The 23,127-nt window shown below is 39.7% G+C and overlaps 1 protein-coding gene across 2 annotated transcripts; it reads left to right on the plus strand.

Moving 5' to 3' along the window:
* Positions 1-18,434: 18,434 nt before the first annotated feature.
* On the plus strand, positions 18,435-23,111 carry arsa (arylsulfatase A). Of its 2 annotated transcripts, XM_042411841.1 has the most exons (9): positions 18,435-18,760; positions 20,208-20,448; positions 20,616-20,679; positions 20,791-20,834; positions 21,044-21,213; positions 21,474-21,598; positions 21,962-22,089; positions 22,183-22,285; positions 22,386-23,111. In XM_042411841.1, the coding sequence occupies exons 1-9, from the start codon at positions 18,540-18,542 to the stop codon at positions 22,679-22,681; spliced, it is 1,392 nt and encodes a 463-aa protein (XP_042267775.1). In that variant the 5' UTR covers positions 18,435-18,539; the 3' UTR covers positions 22,682-23,111. The 2 variants fall into 2 exon arrangements, with proteins under 2 accessions (XP_042267775.1, XP_042267773.1); XM_042411839.1 differs by having other exon boundaries at positions 18,436-18,760; positions 20,616-20,834.
* The last annotated feature ends 16 nt before the right edge of the window (positions 23,112-23,127 follow it).

Genomic DNA, 23,127 nt, shown 5'->3' on the forward strand with positions numbered 1-23,127 from the left:
TTTTCTCAGCTTTTGTTACCCTTACATGAGGTAACACTATAATTTTTTTTATACTATATCCCTACCCACGCACATGTGTACACAAATAACAGCTTGACCACACAACAGCATGATCCATGCAAAGGGTCCTTTAATTGAGAACATTGCATTCAATGTCAACTTGAGTGTTTGCCATGACAATAGACAAGAACGACCCCAAAACAGATGTCAACCATCGTAACCCACACTCCTGTGTTATGAACTCAGGGAATGTAATGCTGAGGTAGCTGCACTAGAATTAGGCTACATTACAAAATAATCCATAACTTTATTAAACCTCTTGTTCTATTGATCTACATGCAGTTATTAGATGTAAGCAAATGTCTCTCACCTACCTGCAGTTATGTTGTTCACCAGGCTCACAAATAATCAACAGTACCACCACTAGCACATGCAACAAATAGCTTACAGACCTTGTTCATAGTGGTTTTAACATAATACAAAAGATGAAGGCATAAAGATGAAAAGATACATGAAGGGAATTAGAGAAAGATAATAAAACGTGGAACAGTGATGTTTTACTTGAGTGCATTTTTGAGGTCATGCTAATGTTAAATGTTCAATCAATCCTTTAAGATGGAGGGAAAGAGGGCAGTAATATAAAATAAGAGAAAGAGATAGAGAGACGAAACAACAGTGAAAATGAGAGAGACAGCGAAGCCAGCGGCAAAGTCAACACTGTCATTACAGCGACGATTAGATAGGCAGGAGGGGTGAACCAGGGAGCGGAGACACTAAACACCTCAAAACACAGCTGAGAGGCTCTGACATGACCTTCATGAGCTAACTGCTAATGCTGCTGGGACTCAGTACTCACAAGACGCTACAAAAATAAACCAATAACCAATAATTACACGGTATACCCATACCCATGATGGCATACTATCATTATACAGTGCCAGATTCCTCTTAAAAAATGTTCTCATGACAACAGATCAAATTCAAACACACAAGTATGCTCCATCACAACTCTAAATAACAAAACAATATGCTTCAGTCAAAGTGTACTTACAGTTTAAATTTCAGATGTAATACCAAAGCAGCACAATCACCTTCACAGCTCAAATGTTCTGTTCCCCACAATACTTCAGCTAGTTGTTATATTCTACAGCTACAGTTGAAATGTGCAGCTGGAGAGAATTTCCGTGATAGTTGAGGTCTAATTTCAGTGCTCAGTTAGCCCAAAACAATGCTGCTGTTAACACACACACACACTGTTTAAACTTCCTACAGTGGTTGGCCATAAGTTCACTGACCCTAGATTTGGTATTTTGCAGGTCTCCACTCCATGTTTGTGAAATCGTAACAGCAGTGAATGACGTGTAGTGCGTAGGAGAGAGGAAGAGAGGGGGAACTGAAAGTGACAAATGAGTCTGACTCTCGCTCCAAAGTGCTTGTCTCATCCTTGATAGGGGGTTGGAGACAAACAGTCCATTCCATTCCACTCCATTCTATTCCATTCTATTCCATTCTATTCCATTCAATTCACTAGGCTTTATTTGCATGACATTTGACATGTGTTGCCAAAGCACAATTAAGATTATGAAAGACAATGTTAAGGAATTAAGTTATCAAAAATAATGTGAATATATAAGTAATCAAGTTAGTATTGGTAAAATTTCGATGTGACTAACAATGCAAGACGAACAAAAACAATGCAAGTGTTGATCTACTGATAGTAAAGTAAAGATGTTAGTAGGGATAATACAAGATATTCATTATTCTATAGATATCAAAAGAAAATCAACTGTTAAAAAAATAGATGTTAATAGAAGGGATAATACAAGACAGCCATTATTTATAAATAACAACATAAAAACAAAAAAGGATATGGTGGCAGTAAGAAGAATATGGTAAGTACGAGTATATTTATAAATATCTGTCTGTATGTCTATGTCCTACTGGTTGTCCCTTTTGTTGTGGCAGGAAGTGACATATTTAGCAGCCAACACTGCACATTCCTTCTTTGAAACCCAGAATGAGGGGTAATTTCTCCCTTTCTGTTGGACTTTGAAATTCAATTTCTTTCCAGCTTTTGGAAAGAATTCCTCCCTAATATTTCTGCAGTTTTGACATTCTGTTAGAAAGTATAATTCTGTCTCAACAGCTCCTTCATCACAATGACAGCACAGCCTGTCCTGTCTGGGCAGCCAGGTCTGCCTGTGTCTGCCCTTCTCTATTACCAGACTATGGTCACTCAGTCTGTTTATTGTCAATGTCTTTCTCAGGTTCTTATTAGATACTGTGGTGAGGTAGTCTACCACAGTATACAGTCTATTTAGGGCCAAATATGTTTCTAGTTCTAGTTTCTGTGTTGTGAGCATGTAATATCATACCAATAAGTAATGTATTTTTCTTTTTCTTTAGGTATAACTTGGTTAGGTCTAATCTTCTGAGTGATAGTATAACTGCTCTAAGACTGGCTAGGGTTTGAGAGGTCAGAAGGTGAAAGGTCAGCCAGCCTCAGGACCAGTTGGCTGAGGGGACTCCTTGCTATGTTCAACTCTTGGCAGGCAAGGGCTTTATAATAGTAACAGGCAGAGTCACTCTTTTTAATATGGCTGCAGAATTTGATAGATCTTTTTTGAATACTTAGAAGTAATAAAGGATATTGACCTAATTCAGCTCTGCATGCAGAGTTTGGGGTTTTTCTTTGTACTCGGACAATACTTTTGCAGAACACTGCATGCCAGGTTTCAACTGGATTTTTGTCCCATTTTACCCAATCATTCTGTAGTAAGGGGCCCCATATCTCACTGTCATACAATGCAATCAATTCTATAACTGATTTAAATATTTTGAACCATGTCCTAATTTGAATTTGGATTTGAACTGAACACTTGATAGCATAGAAAGCTCTTTTTGCCTTCTCTTTGAGTTCCTTCACAGCAGAGCAGAAGTTTCCTGTGGAACTAAATTGTAAACCTAGGTAAGTATAGGTATTTGCTTGCTCTATTTGGGTCCCACCTATTTTAAATGTTGGGTAATTTCTCTGTAACCTTGATCTTTTTTGGAAGGTGATAATTTTGGTCTTCTTCATGTCAATCATGTCAGTCGATCATTCTTTGAGGTGGCTCCCCTTATAGGAATCTCTCAGCCAATGAGGGGTGAAGGAGAGGCATAACTTCAGAATTCACCCCAAGCTTCATGCCTAGAGAGAGAGAAACACCATATGAAACTGAGGAAGAGATTCTTCTTTGTGAGATCTAAATGCTTATTTTCAAGCTGAGAAAATAGATGGAAAGATATTAGATAATGACTTTGTTTGGGGGGGGGTTGTGATATTGCTCAGTTGTTGAATAGTTGTATTAACGTTGTCTTTTGTTTCTGGATTATGTAATTACTTTGCCACTGAGAAAATTAATGTTGGTGTTTAAACCACACAAAGTCGGAGCGATGCAGACAGAGGTAAACTACAAGTCAGAGGCGTTTATACACATTTGAGTAACAGCTTTAAAATTGGCAGCACCTTTGAGAGTAATTTCATCCATACACACTGTGTAACCTCTCAATGTGTGTGTGTTTTGTTGTGAGTGTATCCCTGCAATTCTGTGTATCACACACTGGGGCATGATAATTTCTTTAATCATGGAAGGATTCTCAGAGGAAGAGACTGTAATGTAGCCAATTACTCTACCTTCCACCATTAACGATAACAGATATTAGTTTGGGAGGCAGCAAATGCTGGATAGACATCCGCCTTTGTTGAAACACAGAACTGCAGAATACACAACACAATGCAGTATAGATTCCTTATTCATATCAATTCAAATGAGTAGTTTGACATTTTGGGAAATATGCTTTCTTGCAGAGAGTTAGATGAGAAGATTGATACCACTTTCATCTGAAAGCTAAGTATGAAGTTGGCCAGCTTAGCATAAAGACTGGAAACATCTTGCCAGTCCTGCCAGTCCCTGCTCTGAGCCAAGAAATAGCACTGGACATAACCCCTCCTAAAACCACAACATATTATTTTTACAATTTCTTTGTTTTGGAATTTGTTTGAGGTTCTCTTGGTTTATGTCTTTACCTTTGAACAAAGCCAGGCTAGCTGTTTCTCTGTTTCCTGTCTTTATGCTAAGTTAAGCTAACCGGCTTCTGGCTGTAGCTTCATATTTAGTGTATAGATATGAGAGTATGGATCTTCTAAGTCTTTGCAAGAAAAGAGCAAAGAAAGTGCAAAAACCTAATGATATAGATTAGGTTAAAGCTGTTCTCCACAGAGAAGACCATGCTTGTTTTGGACACTCACAGAAAAGAAACAGACACAGGGTTACAAGGTGTTTGGGGGGAAACACTCACACCAGGCACGCCCTGGCGCAACTTTTTCAAACTGTTATCATAGACCCTGTTAATTGCACAGTCGCTTTTAATTGCCAGACATTTTTCTGTGTGTAGTTGCCTCCAAACATTCGGAATAGCATCTTGTTACTCTGCTGTGAGATTTAACAAGCTGTCTGCTGGCTTGCTGGTGACCAGAGAGATAGAGAGTCATTAGTGTTTCTCTCTCTATATCTCCTCAGTGCTTCAGGGAGAATGTCATTAGCATCTCTCCCTCTGTCTGACAGGGAGTCAAAAGAGCATCTGCCTCTGTTCTGCCAGTATCACATCCTCTATCACTCATCCCTCGAGGCCCTCAATAGTGTTACGCCATTGGCTGACCTGACTGCCATTCATTAGGACAATCACAAACATAGAGGTCCTCTGTTTTATTCCGGTGGTGGAACATGTGGGTCAAAGAGAGCTCTTTCTTTTTTTTCTGTAGACATGACATAGTCAGCACAGCAATTGCAGGACATGGCAAGGTGTCTGTAGTAGAAAAGGACAAAGAAAGAATACTACCCACCCTTCCACCACCCCATGCTGGTCATGGCCACAAAAAAAAAAAAATATAAATAAATAAATTAATAAAATGAAGCATAAAGTGGAACGAGAGGATGAAAAGAGAGCTTTTTTGTTGGTAGGAGGCTGTAACACTTGCAATATTTGCAGGGCACACAGATGTACAGATCTAAGGCTTTTGATCACCTTCATGACTACATTGCCAGCAGCCTGGGAGCCTTTTGCTGAGAACAGAGAGATGGATTCATGCCTGAAATGACTCAGTCGCTTGTTTTGTGCGGGAGCAGGAATGCAGACTGACAGACATCTGGACCTGTATGTACAATTATAAAACTGCTGTGAGTTCAAATTTGGCCTTAAGTTTGACAAATTTCTGAGATTGATGCCAATTCAACTTTCAGCTGTTCAAAAGACTGAGTATAAATTTTAGATACTGAGAATTCTCTGAACTTTGAGATGGTAAGAAGCTTCTAAACCTTAGGAGCCAGGAGACACCTGTTCCTCCTAGGGAGCCAAACCACAAGCTTTCTGCCTATCTAAAACAACAAGGGATGCTTCATTTTACTTTATGACAGGAAACAAAAACCAGCAACATCTTAACTGTCAAAGTATTTTGTCTGACAGTGAGAGATGTAATTAGGAGCCAAATCCTTCCTGTGGTTGACCAGCTGTTAGTGGCTAACACAATTCCCACTGGCTTCAAAGAAGTATACCCAAAAAAGCAGTAAGTGGTGTTCAGCATCCTTTCTTGGCACAGTGTGTAAACTTCTGTATGATTGGTACATTTTTGTTATTTAAAACATAAAGCTAGGAAACACCACAAATAACTATACCAAATACCAACAGTTTGGTCAGCAAAAGGTTGAACCACCAGATTTATAAGATGCTGTTTGTACATTTATTGAGCACTAAGGCGTGGGGACATCCACAGATTCTTCTTGAAGGTGAAAGGTGGTTTGATTGGATGATGAAAAAAAGCTTTAAATTGATCCTTTCATTTTTCTTCAAACAATGACAGAATGAAACATGGGACCTTGCATCTCCTTGGCGAATCATCAACAGCTGAGGTCACCTCATTAAAATAGCAATCCATGATTTACACTACTGTGTATCTTTCATGGGAATTTCTCACATAAAAATGATCTGATTGTGTCTGAGCATTATATATACAGTATATACACATATCAGCAACAACTTTGAGTTAAAAACTTTTGTTCCTGAGTCTTAATTGACAACACATTTAAGCAAGACACTAACAGATGCTACATGCCCACCTAGAATTCAGCTATGCCATCAAATTGCACTGCTGAGGTTTAGTATATTGTACAGCACCCTCCCTCCATTTAATGAAAGTAGCACTTAATTTGGGTTTGAGATAACAGATGTCCTCATACACTGTACAGTTAGTTAATCCAACTACTCCTGGAGACACAAATTCAACACACTTAATACTTATGATGATTATGGTGATTTATGCCTAATATTTACACAATATACAATGCAAGGACAAATAGAAGCATGTACTATAAACATCAAAGGTGGACTGGATTCTCCAGTAGCTCTTATCAGGGTGCACCGTACTCAGCAGTACTGGAACACCAAAATAAAGCTCAGGGCGAAACATCCACTGTTAATCCATGGTGGAGCGTAGCACAAACCACACTCTCATACAACAACACACTGATACCCTTACTCACTCACTGTGAGAGTGAGTAAGGGTGGAAGAGATAAGTAAGCGAGCAGAGGTGGATGCATGTGTGTTTTTGTGTCTCTGATATTCTGATTGTCACTGACTGCCTGTCACTGTGCGCCCAAATTTTCTCAGCATCCCAGAAACACTCTTGGCAGCTCCCTTATAGCAATGACAGCCTCATACTCTCGCCTCTGACAGCGCACCCCCTAACAGGCACAGAGTGACTCCTGTTTGTCAGCTGCGTGCTATACTGTAGGCACACCTGCGGCTCTGCGCTTGTGTGATCGACCTCTGTGCTCCACCCTGCACTCTGGCTAATTGAAACAGATGGAGGAGTTGAGGAGGGTGAGGAGGAACCCTGAGGGCAGCGGTGATGAAAGGAGAAAAGAAGCACAGAGCATGTCGAGGACATCAGGAGAGGAGGCAGAGAGGTCCCACTCACTTCTCCAGAACATGTAAACAAACACTATTTACTAACAGAAGCTTCTTAATGAGCAATCCTGAAGGGATGAGACATATAACAGAAGAACTTTTTTTTTTTGGAAAGGGGAGCTGATTATACATCTACTAAACTAAGATTTTTATTATAAGTTGTTGCTTTAATTTCTCCTAAGGTTATCAAATTGCATCACATATAGCATGATAGCCTGTGAGCTTCAAGTTCAAGTCCTCAGAGCAACTTGGGAAATTGATGGAGGGGCAGTAATAGAACAGCTCTACTTCCTCTCATCTCTAGCTTTCTTTTCTATTGTAATTCCACCTGTGTCTGACTTAAACAAAATCATTTCTCATTCGGATCCTGACACTTTCTTTTCTGCATGCTTGATTTAATAGTGACACTTGCTGACAATATTGCCGTTTTTGTGGAGAATGTATGTTTTCTTTTTGTGTTATTATCCTCTATTCTATTTTATTATTCTGCTGCTTCTTTTATTGAAGTTACTTGACTATTGCAGACTTGTGGGAATATATGCATGTATCCTGCTCCCTTACTATTGTTGTATTGGCACTTTCAATCCTTTGATATTTGCGCTTGTCTTACTTATGCCTCAGGAATTGTTTATCACGTATTGTTTCAAGCTTCTAAATAGGATTTCTCCTTTATAAGTCTGCTAGTTGCCTAAGATGTTTATGTGAATGAAATGCACATGTCAAGTTGAGCTTGTTTGTAAGGGCTGAATATAACATAAGACATGTCTTTACAGGCCCAGCACATTAACAGGTTTTGACTCAACAGGTTTTGACTCCCTAATAAAAAATCTGGATAAAAGTTGGGAGAGGAAATTCAAAAAGATATGCCTCGCCTCTGTTGGCAAGGCATGCAACAGGTGTTTAGGAACACTAAACTGTTCATGCAGTGTACATTTAGTAGGAATACAAAATACAACAATGGGGTTACAACTCAACAATAGGATTATCACAGGTCCAAAGCGAATGTAATGAATCTAAGTTCAATAAATACTATGCCTCTGAGTAAATGTGTATGTATTTTTGAGTGATGCGCTTAGTGCTACATTAGCATGCACTTTGTAAAAGTTTGGAAAAGACACATACAGTATAATGATAAAGCATAAACTTTTTGAAGTCATCAAAAACATGAAAAGAGACTATTAAACAACGTCAGTAGCCAACTCATTCATATATCTTTTGCTCTGTCCTACCTGAAGAGCTGCACCCCAAACACCAGGAAGGAGGAACACTGCTGACTCCCAACAGCAATTTTACCTCAGAAATATACAAGAAATAGTAGAGAATGATTCTGTCATGAAACTACAACCACCATGAAGAAAAATACTGTAACTGTGCTTCTGAAAGTCTGGAAATAACTTGATTCCCCTGCAGCTTTCTAGTCAGACGTCTGGGCAAAATGAGGCTGCTGCTTTCAGGCTGTTGACCCACCTACTCTGTCTGTTCCTGTGTGTGTGTATGCATGTGTATATGTGTGTGTGTGTAAGGAGGGTACGGCAACCCCTCTTTGTTGTCCATGGTAAGAGGATCCTGCTAATGAAACAATACCTGACCATTCAAACGGAGACGAACAGACTTAACTGAGTCACGCTGAGCCGATCTTAGCCAGGCTAGGACAGACCAGACAGGGTGAGGAGGGGGGGACTGAATATCTCCTCTGTGAGAAAAGGAAGGAGGGAAGCTTTTCAACAACTGGCCAGTCATTAGCTATCAATGTATGTGTGTGTGTGTGTGTGTGTGTGTAGGTTTCATCATGAGTCCTCTTGGGGAGTAAAAGGGGATGATATGGCTGAGGGGGTCCGATTGAGATGAAAGTGAGAATAGGAAATGGGGCAGATAGAGTGAAACAGATGAAATGATGAGTAAACTCTCCCTCTCTGCAGAGGTAATCCACACCTGCATTAATAATTGAGGAATGCTGTGTGTGTGTGTAAGTGTGTGTGTGCCTGAGAGGAATCCAGCCATTGTTTATCTTTACTGTGCAGTAAATATCTGCACCTTGTATTTTTTTTATTTCCGCACTGAAAGTCAGCAAAATTCTGTTACTCTTGGCAATTTACCAGATCTGAATTAAGGGGATAAGGATTTACTTCTGATAATTACCACTCCCAAGCTGTGGCGTGACATCTTTATGAGTGCAGTTACACCTCACACATGCACACACAAACACACACACACAACAAACACAACCACACACTCACACGTTCACATAAGCTTGCCCAACTGTCCTAATATTCCTCTCACTCTCCCACCTGAGAAGGGCAGCGCCAGTCACTCATGTCAATGAGATTTCTGGGTATTTAACAGTCTGCGAGTCAATCCTCTTCAACGTCAAATTGATCTCATCTCAAATTGAGCCAAAAAAGACAATTTACATATTCATGGTGAAACGGAACAATGCTGACTAAATCTGATGAGGGTCACCTTCAAGGGAAGCCGCAGCTGATTTCAGCTGATCAGTGTCAAGTGCTATCCATACAGACAGGAGAAGGCAAAAGGAGAACAGTTAATGGGATGTCAGTACATAGCCAGCATAAAAGCTTATCTTTTACTTGCAGCTGTTATATTTTCTCCCTCACAATTGGAATATTTAGAATAATTTATTACTAATTTGAGCATTAATGTAATGTGCAAGTAGAGAATACGCACAAATTAACTTTTATTTCCATCCTTACTTTTGCCTTTTGTTTTTCATCCACTCTAAACCAATGCACCACTTAGCGCACCACTATCAATAGATCTCATTGAATATGTTTTTTTTCTTGCATGTGTGTTATTATACTATCGCGACTTTATCCCATGTGCAACTGTTTTCCTTTTGTTAACAATTTTATTTTGTTTGACAGTTTCTATTTGTTGACAGCGAGGACTTGATGCACATATCCATCTGTCTCACCAGGGATCATGTAAGACTTTGCTGTCAGCAAAGTAGATGCTGCATTTTCATCAAGAAAAACATGGCCTCTGTGCCCAATAGAAAGGAAGAAGTGTGTGTGTTTTCTGTATGTGTGCATGTGTGTGTGTGTGTGTGTGTGTACTAGGCCACAGCAGTCTCTGGTGATGACAGCTATTGATCATTCTTGTTTGAAATTGTTGAACATCAGCATATTTAAACAGACAGGATTTTTGTACATAAATGAAAGACAATTTATTTCAAGCGTCAGAACCCACTGAAAGGGCATGTGATGGGGGGGTGGAGGGGGTGGGGGATGGGGGTGTGGGGGTGTTGAGTTGTTTGGAGAACTTTTATGGGAATGTAGCAATCAAATTAGATTTTGCAAGACACTGACATCAAGGTGTCACAGAGCACTTCAACCCAACTGCCCCTTTACAAAACATATTGGTCTACTGAGAGTCTCAAGTCAAATTTAATTTGACAGTGTGAGAATTACAGTAGCCAGGATGAGACATGTAAATTTCTTATATTTATCAGCCTTTTTTTTCTGCAGAGAGGAAGAAGGTGAGTTCAGTGTGTGAATGTGATGGAAGGTAAAGTGAAACTTGAACTTTGGCCTCTACGTCTGCCGGAGTTGTCTCACTCCAGCCAGTGTTCAGTCATTTGGTAAATGCATTGCATTTATGTAGCGCCTTTCTAATCTTCTGACCACTCAAAGTGCTTTACACTACATGTCAACATTCACCCATACATTCATACACAGAAGCTGCCATGCAAGGTGCCAATCTGCTCATCAAGATCTAATCTAATGCACATTCACACACACACACTCATACACACCACTGGCACAGCCATCAGGAGCTATTTGAGGTTCAGTAACTTGCCCAAGGACACTTCGATATGCGGACTGGAGGAGCTGGGGATCGAACCGCCAATCTTTCAATTAGTGGACAACCCGCTCTACCTCCTAAGCCACAGCCGGGCCCACCAAAAGTGAAATGGGCAGCGCTTTAGAAATCTATGAGACAAATGAGAAGCAGCTTCAGCACTGAGAAACAGACAATGTAGAAAGACAAGGAATACCTTTTATCGAGTGTGACACAGAGAAATGGGATCTGGGCTTGTGGCTGATGGAGTGGTAATTGATTCAAGGATCTAAATCTGCTCGGAGGTTAACCCCAGGAACATTGTTGTATGGGAGCTGATATGTGGTATGATAGCTTAAATACCCATTTGACGGAGAGCAAGATTCAGCTCTGTGAAGAGTCACTCCTCAAACTGGATGAAGCTAATAGCTTGCCGTGCTAATTCAGAGTCAAAACTGTAATTAGACACTTTGTGTTGTGATACTTGTTAATTCATTTACAGCCTTTCCCTGCCTCCTCGCCAAATGAATTCCATGTGATTAAACCAATCTGGCACTGGAAATGGTAACAAGGATGATGTGCGGTACTGTACTCCACTACAGTGGAAGTCGGCACAGAGACACTGAGCCTCATTATGCAGTTGAGAAGGTCTAATACTGAAACAGTAGAACTTCATTTTAGTCCTTCATTTAGTATTTATAAACAAGATATAAGCAATTGATAAATGGTTTACAACACACAATAATGCAATGTAATATTTTAAGTGTCAATAAGCAATGCATTGGTCAAGAACTATATATTCTTGTGAACCACCCATAACTGGTATATAAATAGATAAACAGTAAGAGTAAGCATGTAATCATATTATCTATAGATATGAAATATGACAACTGAGCAAATTCCATCCACTGTTTAAGACAATGAGATGTGGGTGAAAGCTCAGGGAGACATCTATTACAGTAAGAAGTAAGTGGACCCGCAGTGGATTTTCAGGTTAAACTGTTTCCAAAGTTAACAATGAACCTTCAAACTCAACATGTCTTGAGTTTTGAACACATTCAGAAACAAGCCTGTGAATGATTTATAAATAAGTATGAACAGTTAATAATAGGTGTTTATAACACACTGTGTTTGTAATAATAAAATAATGTGATTTAATACGATTACAGCTAAGTTGTACTGTGTTATCAATCATTCATTAACTGTTTATACACCAGTTACAGATGCTTCATAGGAAAAGTTATTATATGATTGTTGACAACTACGTTAATAAAATGTCTACATTTTCCTCATCTGCACTCACAAATACAGTGTTGTGTGTTAAAGCAATTAATTGTTTATATGATACTCATATGTGCTAAGTTAGGGGGGGATAAAAGTAAGGTGTTACCAATTAAACCTAAATAAATTCAACTGTAAATAAAATATTTTAAGAAGACATACTTTGCCTCTGCATGCTGCAACTCATACATACAAAATAACCGACATTTTGAAGTCTCTTACCTTTTCATTTGTTTGCATATTATCTACTCTTACATTTATCGAATCTTCCCCGTACCCAGGGCAAGCTGCAGAGGAAGTCACGTCTATCAAAGCTGATCAAGATAAACTCTCAAGAGGGAAAATAATCATTAAGTCAGCTCATGCGTTTTGCATCCATTACTGTTTGTGGCTCCAAAGTCATTAGGAGTGATCTGGTCGCATACTATAACTGAGCAGAGCACTGAAGCTGCTAATGAAGGGCCCAACAATCTTGTTTACATCTTCTACTGTGAAATATATTCTGTTTGCATTTATCAGTGTTTGACATCAGTTTGCTCCGTACAGTGAGTGATAAATTGTGTATGTGAATAGATTTTTATATGTTTTCTTACACAGAGATATGAATGTGAAATTGAACAAAAAACTCATATCTGTAGCACGACAACTCCAGGAAAATGTCTCAATGTGAAAGAAGGTGTCAACTTGAGTACAGTAAGTCAAAATATATCAAATCCAAACAGTGCTCTACTCTTTTTAATCAATCACAAAAAGCTGGGGGAGAAGTACTCGTGCAGCTTAGTGGGTCGGCTATGTCTGTTCCAATTACAAATGATGACAATGCAAAATTCAAATTGGAAAATGAAAGAAATTACCATTTACTTTCGACAGCAGCATTTGCATGAATATGGAAATATACAGTAGACGTGAGGAATCGGTCTTTGTGATTCTACACTTGTGGCAGATGATAATAAATTCAGAGTTGTTTACAATCATGGCTGAGAGTTTTCTGTCCCTGCGGACAAGCAGAGCCAAAGCACGTCTCAAGGTGAGTGGAACAGTGGATTTGGGGAGCAGAGATGATAAATCTCAACACCCAAACACATTTTTGGAATTTATCTAACCACATGTAATCAGAATATTTTTAGCTATGCTCTTAGCATACATCAGTTATCTCATATCTCAACAAATGCAGCAGAAAACTCAATTTTGAGTGTGTGTGTGTGTGATTTTACTCTGTGCGGGGCCCGTTCCTCTCGAGTCATCTCTGTGTATCTCTCAAGCTCGCCTGTCTGCATGACGAGAGCAGGGGTGAGGCAGGAGTCAGCCTGAAAAAGAATAAATCACTTGTGGAGCAGCTTTGCCGTGTGGCAGCAGATGACAGCTGGAGGGTATGGCAGTGGGCATGAGGGCCCCTCAGACAGCCTCCCTTTATAATATTATCAGGCAGTTGTGGAGGAAATGGTTGCAAGGGCAGGTCGTGCTTACCACCAGTAGTCCATCATAAGAAGGCAGAGACCACACGGGGAAACTGGATCACAGGGGGTGTGCTGGTGCCATTTAAATCTGGCAGTGTGTGTGTGTGTGTGCTAGTGGAGTAAAGACAAATGACAGGAACACTCATTTTGACCATAATGTCTCTTGAGTATTCTGTGCATAGGTGACGTTTAGTTGAAGAGAACATTGGCTCTATGTTTAGTACAATGAGAGCTTCAGTGTGCGAGCTGAGAACGTCGACAAAAGTGTATATTACCCCAGCAGGTCCTCAAACATTTATGAGTTCCACAGCTCATGTTGCTCCACAAAGGCCTGTTAGATTTCATTGCATAATGCTGTGCTCTGTTCCAGTATCTACAGTATTGTGCCAATGAACCTCTGTTTATTTGCCAGGATGTTTTCTATCACTGCTCCCTCAGCTCACAAGCCAGAATAACAATGACTTTTCATCACAGAAAGGACTGGTTGATCCCTGCTCATACAGTCGATTGCTGCAAAATGTTCTCACACAACTCCCTTGAGCAAATACCTCAGGCTGTCTTCATAGAACCTTGAATTCAATCTTGCTACCAAAGTGAAATTAAACTGTTTTTACTGTTAATATTATACTGACAAATATGTGTAAAAACTGTAGTTTATCAGAATGAAGCACTTTAAAGTAAGGTCTATAATGAACCTTTATTTACAATTTCCAAGTTGCCCTTATTCATCTCTATATCTTATCTTAAGAGCAACTTCAAAGATGTTGTGGTCTATGCTGCTCAAAATGCATTTGCATGACGACAAGATAATAGCAGGCATGCTCATTTAGAGACTATCTGCTGTCAGGGCAGAGCTAAATCAAAGTATTAAGAGCTGTCCATGGTTCTGAATTATCCACTGATTTATCCTCACGCCTTCCTTTCTTTTTCACTCTCTCTGTTTATCCCCTCCCCATGCCCTTTTCTCTATCTATCTATCTATCTATCTATCTATCTATCTATCTATCTATCTATCTATCTATCTATCATCTATCTATCTATCTATCTATCTATCTATCTATCTATCTATCTATCTATATATCTATATATCTATCTATCTTAAGCAATTAACCACAAAGGTGAGAGAGCATATGATGATATTTTTCACTAAGAAAAATGGCAGAAAGAGGCAGAGTTGTAATGGCTACCTTCATGAAGACATGAAAGACCTGCTTTACTCAGCTTGGAAATGGCAGGAAAAAAACTGCAATTTAACAAGTGCTGCAGATACATATCAACCCTCAATTGCCCCATTACTGCTCAATGTATTGTGCAGCATAGCCTGAGAGATCAGATAAAAGAGATTGTCTGTGGAACTAATGGTGAAAATATGACTGAATGGAGGTTGTTTTCCTACAAAGACATTGTTAGGAGTGATGCATGCAAGCAAGTGTGATCCTTTGGCGCCCACTAGTGCTAAAATAGATGTCTTGCATTTTTTGGAGCTGATTTACACAGACTGGTGGTCCACAAACACTGCAGCATTATCCTTCACAGTTTAACTCACAGGTTCAGACTGTTAATATTGTGCAAAGTGCCAAACAGTATGAAGAAGACGAGAGAGAAATGTTTTCCCACAATGGCCTGTTGGTGCTTGTTTACTGTTGGCTCACATCCCAGTTATTACATGCTGTGCCTCTTGTGAAACCATATAAACTAGCAGCTTGTGCAAAAAACTGTGAGTGTGATATCTTATTCCTAATAAGAGAAAGAGATGAAGAGAGGGGGGATGAGGAGGCAGGGGAAAAGAGACTTTACCTGCAGGTGTGAGGCTGGTTTCCCTCTCTCCTGTTTCTGTCCTGAGGGATGAGACTGATGTGATGGTGGGATTCATTTTCTCTATCAGCTCTGCAGGGTTGTGTTGTACCACCCCTCAATCTGCCTGAAGCAATCTCATTGCATGCGCATGGGCACACTTGTAAGTGCACACATACACACACAGACAGGAATACACAGCCTTCCCATAGGCTGTGAAAGCAGATGTTCCAAACAAAAAGATACCCAAGATTCACACACATACACACGCTTTCTGTCAAGGGACATTAAATCAGACGAGTTTTTACTAGCAGGACAATCCATTTTATACAAAGATTCCCGAATTTCAATCCCCAAAAATGCAGCTACACCATCCTGAGCAACAGTCAACAGAACATGGCAACTGATGCTTACCAGACATATGGATACACACACATTCACACACCACACGCAGGCAGGGGTGAGGACCTTTTTGTAACCTCAGCTGCTTCAAGATACTTGTCCTGCTCTGCGTTTGTCACTGACCACAGTTTTCATTTACTCACAGTAAAAGGTCAGAGCAGTCATCTTTTACTGAATCACAGTGCAGGCAGCGCCGTGTAGCACACAGGCTGCCATTTATATACAGTAGCTATCCTCATTCTTCTTCATGAGACATGCTAGCCCATTAGTTGGCCTGTCTGGGAAACACACTCACAAGTCATTAGTGGTGGCAAAACCTAAACGGTCATCATCATAAATTATTTGCTCCTAATGATGGTCGCTTCCAGGTATTCACTTACAAGCTGCTGGACTAATGATTGATTCAGCATTTACCTAAACTGAGCAGGGTGCCTGGAAAAGATGATCTGTGGTTTTAAATTTACAACTTTCATTTTACAGTATCAACAAAGTAAATTCAACACTGAGCCAGGAAGAGGAGGAATGTCATTGCCCCCCCTTCAGGTTTGTAGCACCATGTTGTTCCCTGCAGAGATGTTTCCAGGGCTCAGGGTTTCAGAAGATTAGATGAAAGAAGCTCCTGCAGCGAGATAGTTCCTCAAAAGCTCTCAGTGATCATGTTCTTTTTTTGGCTTTCCTGCATGCAAATGACTTCATTCTTGCTTATCTTTCATTTGTGCACACAGTATGTATATTTGTGCATGAGTGTGTTTGTATGTGTGTGTGTGTGTGTGTGTGTGTGTGTGTGTGTGTATTCAGTTCACTTGATGAACTTAAGCAGTGAATCTGCTTTTTTCCTTTCCCCCAAGGTCACACTGTTGGCTGTAGCCTAAACACACACAATTTAAATATACACACAGCTATGTGCAAACATATGCATGCAAACATACAAAATATGTACAGAACTTCAATCATCAACAATCATCCATGGATGGCTGGGTGAGTGTGATTTTCCCAAAGCATGAAAAAAGCATGAGTAGCCAAATGGTAGAGAAAGAGGAAAGAGCTGATAAAATTGCATCAATAGTTGTGGAGCATCGGCCTTTTTATATTTTTTTTAATCTCAATTCTCTCTGCTTCTCTTCCTCTTCTTCTCTCTCTCTCTCTCTCTCACACACACACACACACACTCACACAAACAGTAGATCTGAATGTAGGTCAGTCCTGTAGAGAGATGTGAAAGTGAATAGTAAATCAAAACTATCTATCAGCTCGATGCCACAGCAACGCTTCCCTGAGGCTAAACAGCAGTGCTGGACTGCACGCACGCTAAATGACACACATGCATGCACATACACACACACACACACACACATACCGGTGTTTGTAATGAAAGGTACGGTGGATGTGTTGCATTATTCATCAGGACCAAAGAAAACAGCAGCTATTATTTGAATCCCAATAGCAGGACGCTCCTCAGTGAATCTCGTTTCAGGTGTCAGCGTTACTTTGCAGAAAATCACCTGGGAATCACCTGAGTGAAGTGTTCTGGTGTCTAAAATTACATATGTTTGGATATCTATTTAGTCTATGCATCCATTCCATCTTTCTCTTTCTCATACACATATACAACACTAGCTTATTTAAATGCAGGTAGTGCCCTCCTTTTCCTTTCCAGTCCACCTCAGTGAAGCATGGCTCTGAGAATGAATGAATGAATGAATTAATTAATTAATAAATAAATAAATAAATAGGCCCAGTATGCTGGAGTATAGTTTTCATATTAAAAAATCAGCTGTGACGCCTATTTCTCCTTAGACTGGTGGCTCCTGCAGCACTGCACCAGTGATTTATTTGTCTTCTTGTTTGGGTAATTGACTGTGTGTCAGGTTGAATCAGTGGCAGAAACCAAGGTTACCACAAAGGACAGAAGCTCAGCCGCAGGCCCTCAGACTAACAAGTTCAGTTAAGAGGCAGACAAAACAAATTAGACGGGCTGAATGCAAAAACAGCTCAAGATATTCTGGACGGGCTCTGTCCTTTCACAGGAGGCAGGCCGAGGCGCAATCACAGGACATCCGTATTTTTTTTCATGTATGTCATATAAATACAAAGTCAATACAAAGTGACATGTTGTAAGCTTCTGCTCAGCAGTTGAGCAGTTGAGCTACTGTTACTGGACGTATTTTAAAGTCCAGTAACAGTAACAACGTAAATTTAACTAAATATACAACATATAGGGTCCAAATTAGACGTCATACTGTTAGCACATGTGATTTCCCTTATTCTAAAATCCTGAGAGTGCAATCCCCTCACCTATCACATACCAGTATTATTTTTCTGGCTACTTTTTTGAACTAACAATTGTTAATGTTATTATTTAGATCTGTGCTTTTCCTGCTTTGACAAGTCAAATTCTGCCATGAAAAAGGTCTCTTGTAACATAAAGTCGGGATGGTATAAAAACATATTTATGGAATTATCATACAAATAAATAACAAAGAATTGACAAACAAAAAAAACAAAATATGCTTCACTGTGTCTTTCAGAAGTTTTTTTTTTTTTTAAGTTTTTAAAAAAAAATTCTGTCAGAGACTGTTTATTCTCTAACGAAGTCTTACACATTCATTTGTTCTTGCTAGTTATGGTTCACTTGTATTTTGTAGTCCAAATGATGAGTGAGACTACATTTCCTAGTCGTCCATGACGACAGCTATACGCGACGGCTTCCGCGAGCGGACATGTGACCTTTTGTTTTGGTTCCTCTTTTCGGACCTGACAGTTACAGGACTTCTCTTCAGTCTAATGAGAGAAGAAGCAGAATGGCCCTCACCCGCTTCGCCTTATTCAACATTTTGTTGTTTTGCTCCTGCGCTGCTTCACCGCCGAACTTCGTGCTCCTTTTCGCGGATGATTTGGGTTTCGGGGACTTGGGGTGTTACGGACACCCAACTTCACTCACTCCAAACCTGGACCGTCTGGCAGCTGCAGGACTCCGCTTCACAGATTTCTACTGCACCAGCCCCGTCTGCAGCCCGTCCAGGTACTGTACTGTCTGTAATACATACAGACTACTGTGACGAGAAGAATCGGGACTGTCTCTGCTGGACAAACAAATCTTTAGGGCTCCTTGAATCCTTGAATTATATCGGACACGACAGTTAAATATATCAAAATAGTTAAACATTTTAATCATTTAGATTATCAGAGAAATCAGAAAGAGTCAGTATGGACTGAGAGGAATATATATGTTTAAAATACACACAAGGGCTAGGACAAATGTAAAGAATAGATTTAACTGTTAAAGGGGTTCATTTATGGAATAACTGTGACAGGGAATTAAAAATGTGTAGTACACTTCGTGAACTTAAAAAATATATAAAATGACATCGTAAACAAATATAAAACTGAGGTATAATGTATAATGGTGAATGAAATGTTTGATTTTGTAGTTTGGTACTATTGTTTTGTATTGTTTGCTTTTCATATGAGGTCAAAAAAGTGAGCTTCAGCCTGCACCTTTTCGGTCAATAATATTTCTATCTTTGTATGATTTATCTATATATATGTGCATTCTTTTCTAACACTGTTAAAATAAGGACCGAATTAATTAAATTTTTAAAAAAATTGGGCAAAAATTGCAGACTGAGAAACATACTGTGAATAACTTGCCTTTGATCTTTAAATGGTTAATTAATTAGTTTTGCATCCCTTTCCCACACATTTTACCCCTATTATGCATCTTTACAGGGGGTCTAATGATTTGGATCCTGCTCTCTAGTACATATTAATCCTTCAATAACTGTTTGAAGGGTCAAAATGTATCAGCAAAACTGTGAGCTGTAATTAGAATATTATATAAGAGAAGACAGAGATAAAGTGGTTAATATAAACTCACTACTGATTAGCAGACTATAAATCCATTCTGGTTCATTTGGTATGTGTGTGTCTGCCAGGGAAGACAAAGGGGACATTTTTAGAGATGTAACCGAATTGTATGGTGTCATTATTTAATTATAGTGTTTATTACACAAAAACTATTCAGTGACCAAAACGTAAAATATATCACATTATCAACCTCATTACTGAATTGTCCCAACACATTTTGAACACAGTGGACGATGAGTTGATGGATTTACCATGTGGATGGAATCAGGAGTCTTATATTGAACATTATATGATTCAACACGTAGTGACACCTGCACAGTTTTTTAGATGCAACTGTTCTGCACTGCTTTCATTGTTCAATACTTTATCCACATTGTTTTGATCAATGAAAGCAACAGTTTCCTGTAGGCACAATGTTTTGTAAAGGAGTTATTTGTGAATTAATACATGTTTTTAATGTTTAGCCACATCCTTTTAACTGTCCAGTTTCTATCTAGCATGACATGGAAGCCTAACCTTTTAGTCTATGCACATTTATACACTCTCCAGTCATTGTTACCTACCTTAATTAACAGCCGTGTTTCATTATGATGGTTTTCCAGGGCGTCGTTGCTGACAGGACGCTATCAGACCCGCTCAGGTATCTACCCAGGAGTAATATATCCAGGCTCAATAGGTGGTCTTCCCCTGAATGAGACCACCATTGCCGAAGTGCTGAAACCTCTGGGCTATGCTACTGCTGCTGTAGGGAAGTGGCATCTGGGGGTTGGATCTAATGGGATGTTCCTTCCAACTAATCAGGGGTTTGACCAGTACCTGGGGATCCCCTACTCCCATGACATGGTCAGTGTGACTGAGTTTGTTTCAATATGAGTTTTACAAATTAAATTTTGAAATGTTTTTATTTTTATTTAACCATTATTTAACCAAGGGATTTCCATTGAGATTAAGAATGTCTTTTTCAAGGAAGACTTGACATTCTAACATCTGTCTCCCTGTTCCTTTCCCAGGGCCCGTGTCGTAACCTGACTTGTTTCCCTCCAGATGTTAAGTGTTTTGGACTATGTGATGTTGGTACGGTAACGGTCCCCCTAATGCACAACGAGGTCATAAAACAGCAACCAGTCAACTTCCTAGATCTGGAGAGGGTTTACAGTGACTTTGCAACCAATTTCATTACCACAGCAGCCAAGAAGAAACAACCGTTCTTCCTCTACTATCCCTCCCATGTAAGCAACAAAAGCACACTTGGTGCAGAATCAAAGCGTACTGCTGGCCAGTTAAACCTTTGAAAAGACTAAAAATGTGTTTTTAAAATGTGGAGTACACGTCCAAGTGAATTTTTCAAAGCAGGAAAGTCCGAGTTTTTGACACACTGTGGATAGACCATGATAACGTAGTAGAACATGGTAACACCTTCTCCTCTCGCCTCCTCCAGCACACCCACTACCCCCAGTATGCAGGTCCAGGAGCAGCCGGGCGGACTTTGAGGGGCCCATTTGGAGATGCTCTGTATGAGTTTGACAACACCATAGGAAACCTCCTGGCAACCTTGGAGAAGACTGGAGTGATCAACAACACGCTGGTCTTCTTCACGTCTGACAACGGGTTGGTTTGTTGTCACTTTCATTATTCCATTTAATCATTTTATAAAGACAGAATGCGATTTTATTTTTACGTGATTTTTCAAATTGACCTTTTTATGCTGACATATTAAACTCCCTCCACGATAGCTGTGGTACAGTTCTGTTCAAAGGTCAAGTTGCATCATATCTTTGCCCTCCTTTATATTAGATTTATTGCCCTCTTATGAAATTGCATTTATTGTCTTTTATGAAATGTTGTGTTATTCTTGTCTGCGTGTGTAGGCCAGAACTGATGCGCATGTCCCGTGGAGGAAACTCTGGTCCTCTGAAGTGTGGGAAAGGTACCACATATGACGGGGGCATGAGAGAGCCAGCCATCGCCTTCTGGCCAGGGACCATCCAGCCAGGTCAGGACACTTTAGTCTTCTGCAAAAATTTTAGACTAGGTGATTATTCTAAAGACAAAAACACTGGTGTGTCCATTAAATGTTAAAATCTAGAACTAAAATTAGATTTACCTTTCAAAGAACATACTGGTGGTTTTGTATGTTTTAGTCACATACACTTAACTTTACAGCTGACCACTTTCAAAAGCTTACCATACACTTTCACACTGATTTCATACATTCCAGGCATCCACTGGTATCCTTTCATTTCAGTATGAAAATAAGTACCGTATTAAAATAAATGGAAACCAGTTCACGCATGACCGTTCAGTGATTGCTAGTGCTTGCTTTTCTCCTCCATGAACTGCATCGTCATGTCTTTAGGTGTGACTCATGAGATGGCCAGCACTCTGGATATCCTGCCCACAATGGCAAGCCTGGCAGGAGCTAAACTACCTCAAGTGATACTGGATGGGGTCGATATGACAGAAATTCTTGTCAACCAAGGAAAGGTAGAGGAAGTATTCCTCACACTCGATGGTATTTTTAATATTGTGGAAATCAAGCTGATGCGTTAATTTTCATGTTTAATTCTTGTTTTGCAGAGTAAAAGGGAGACGATGATGTTCTACCCCACAGATCCCAGTGAAATGTATGGCCTTTTTGCTCTCAGGCTAGGGAAGTACAAGGCTCACTTCTACACACGAGGTAGACTTCATATACAGAAGTTATTGAAATGTCAATATCAAACATAATCACACAGTCAGAACTGAGGTGGTTGTTCATGGTTTGTTTTTTTTTGCATCAGGTGCTACCCACAGCGGCACTACTCCTGACAAAGACTGCCCAGTATTTGCAGTCCTCAAGCCCCATGACCCCCCTCTTATTTTTGACTTGGAGGCTGACCCGTCTGAGAACTACCCTCTCTTCCTGGGGGGAAGACCAGACCTCCAGGCCCTGCTGGAGAGGATTAAGAAAGTCAAGGAGCAGTTTGAAGCCACTATGGTGTTTGGAGAGAGTCAGATATCAAAAGGAACAGACCCAGAGCTGGAGCCTTGCTGCAATCCTCAGTGTAGCCCCAAACCCACCTGCTGCCGGTGTTGATGGGACAATGGGGGTGCTGCACTGATTTTTCCCAAGATTGCTCAGTGAGAGCACAAAATGTTGAGCTTGTAGTTATCTGATGATGCATTGCTACTTGTGGACAGTTTCTTTAACCAATGTTCATACTTAAAAGTACTGTAATATTGCAAATAATCTGTTTCCTCAATGAGGAACATGAACATGAACATGATTTTATGAAGTGTTAATAATTACTTTATTTGCAATTAATGTGTAACAATGTGCTGTATATATTCTTACGCGCTCTCCCTGAATTCATGTTTTATTATGTAATTTCCACTTCAAAAATTCTTTATAATCATAAGAATTTGAATCATTGTATGGAATTTTATGTGAAAATGTTTTGCACACCATTTTAATCACACAATTGAGAGCCGATCTGAACAATAAAGACAACAATAAAGGTTTTGGACATCAAGCATATATTT

The sequence above is a fragment of the Thunnus maccoyii genome, chromosome 5, assembly GCF_910596095.1.
Source record: "Thunnus maccoyii chromosome 5, fThuMac1.1, whole genome shotgun sequence".
Lineage (NCBI taxonomy): Eukaryota > Metazoa > Chordata > Actinopteri > Scombriformes > Scombridae > Thunnus > Thunnus maccoyii.

Bases quoted from the DNA above. Each gene is read 5' to 3' on its own strand.
- arsa (XM_042411839.1), top strand. From the start codon at position 18,540: ATGGCCCTCACCCGCTTCGCCTTATTCAACATTTTGTTGTTTTGCTCC. The intron at 21,599-21,961 runs GTCAGGACACTT...TCATGTCTTTAG, and splicing joins GCCAGGGACCATCCAGCCAG to GTGTGACTCATGAGATGGCC. The intron at 22,090-22,182 runs GTAGAGGAAGTA...CTTGTTTTGCAG, and splicing joins TTCTTGTCAACCAAGGAAAG to AGTAAAAGGGAGACGATGAT.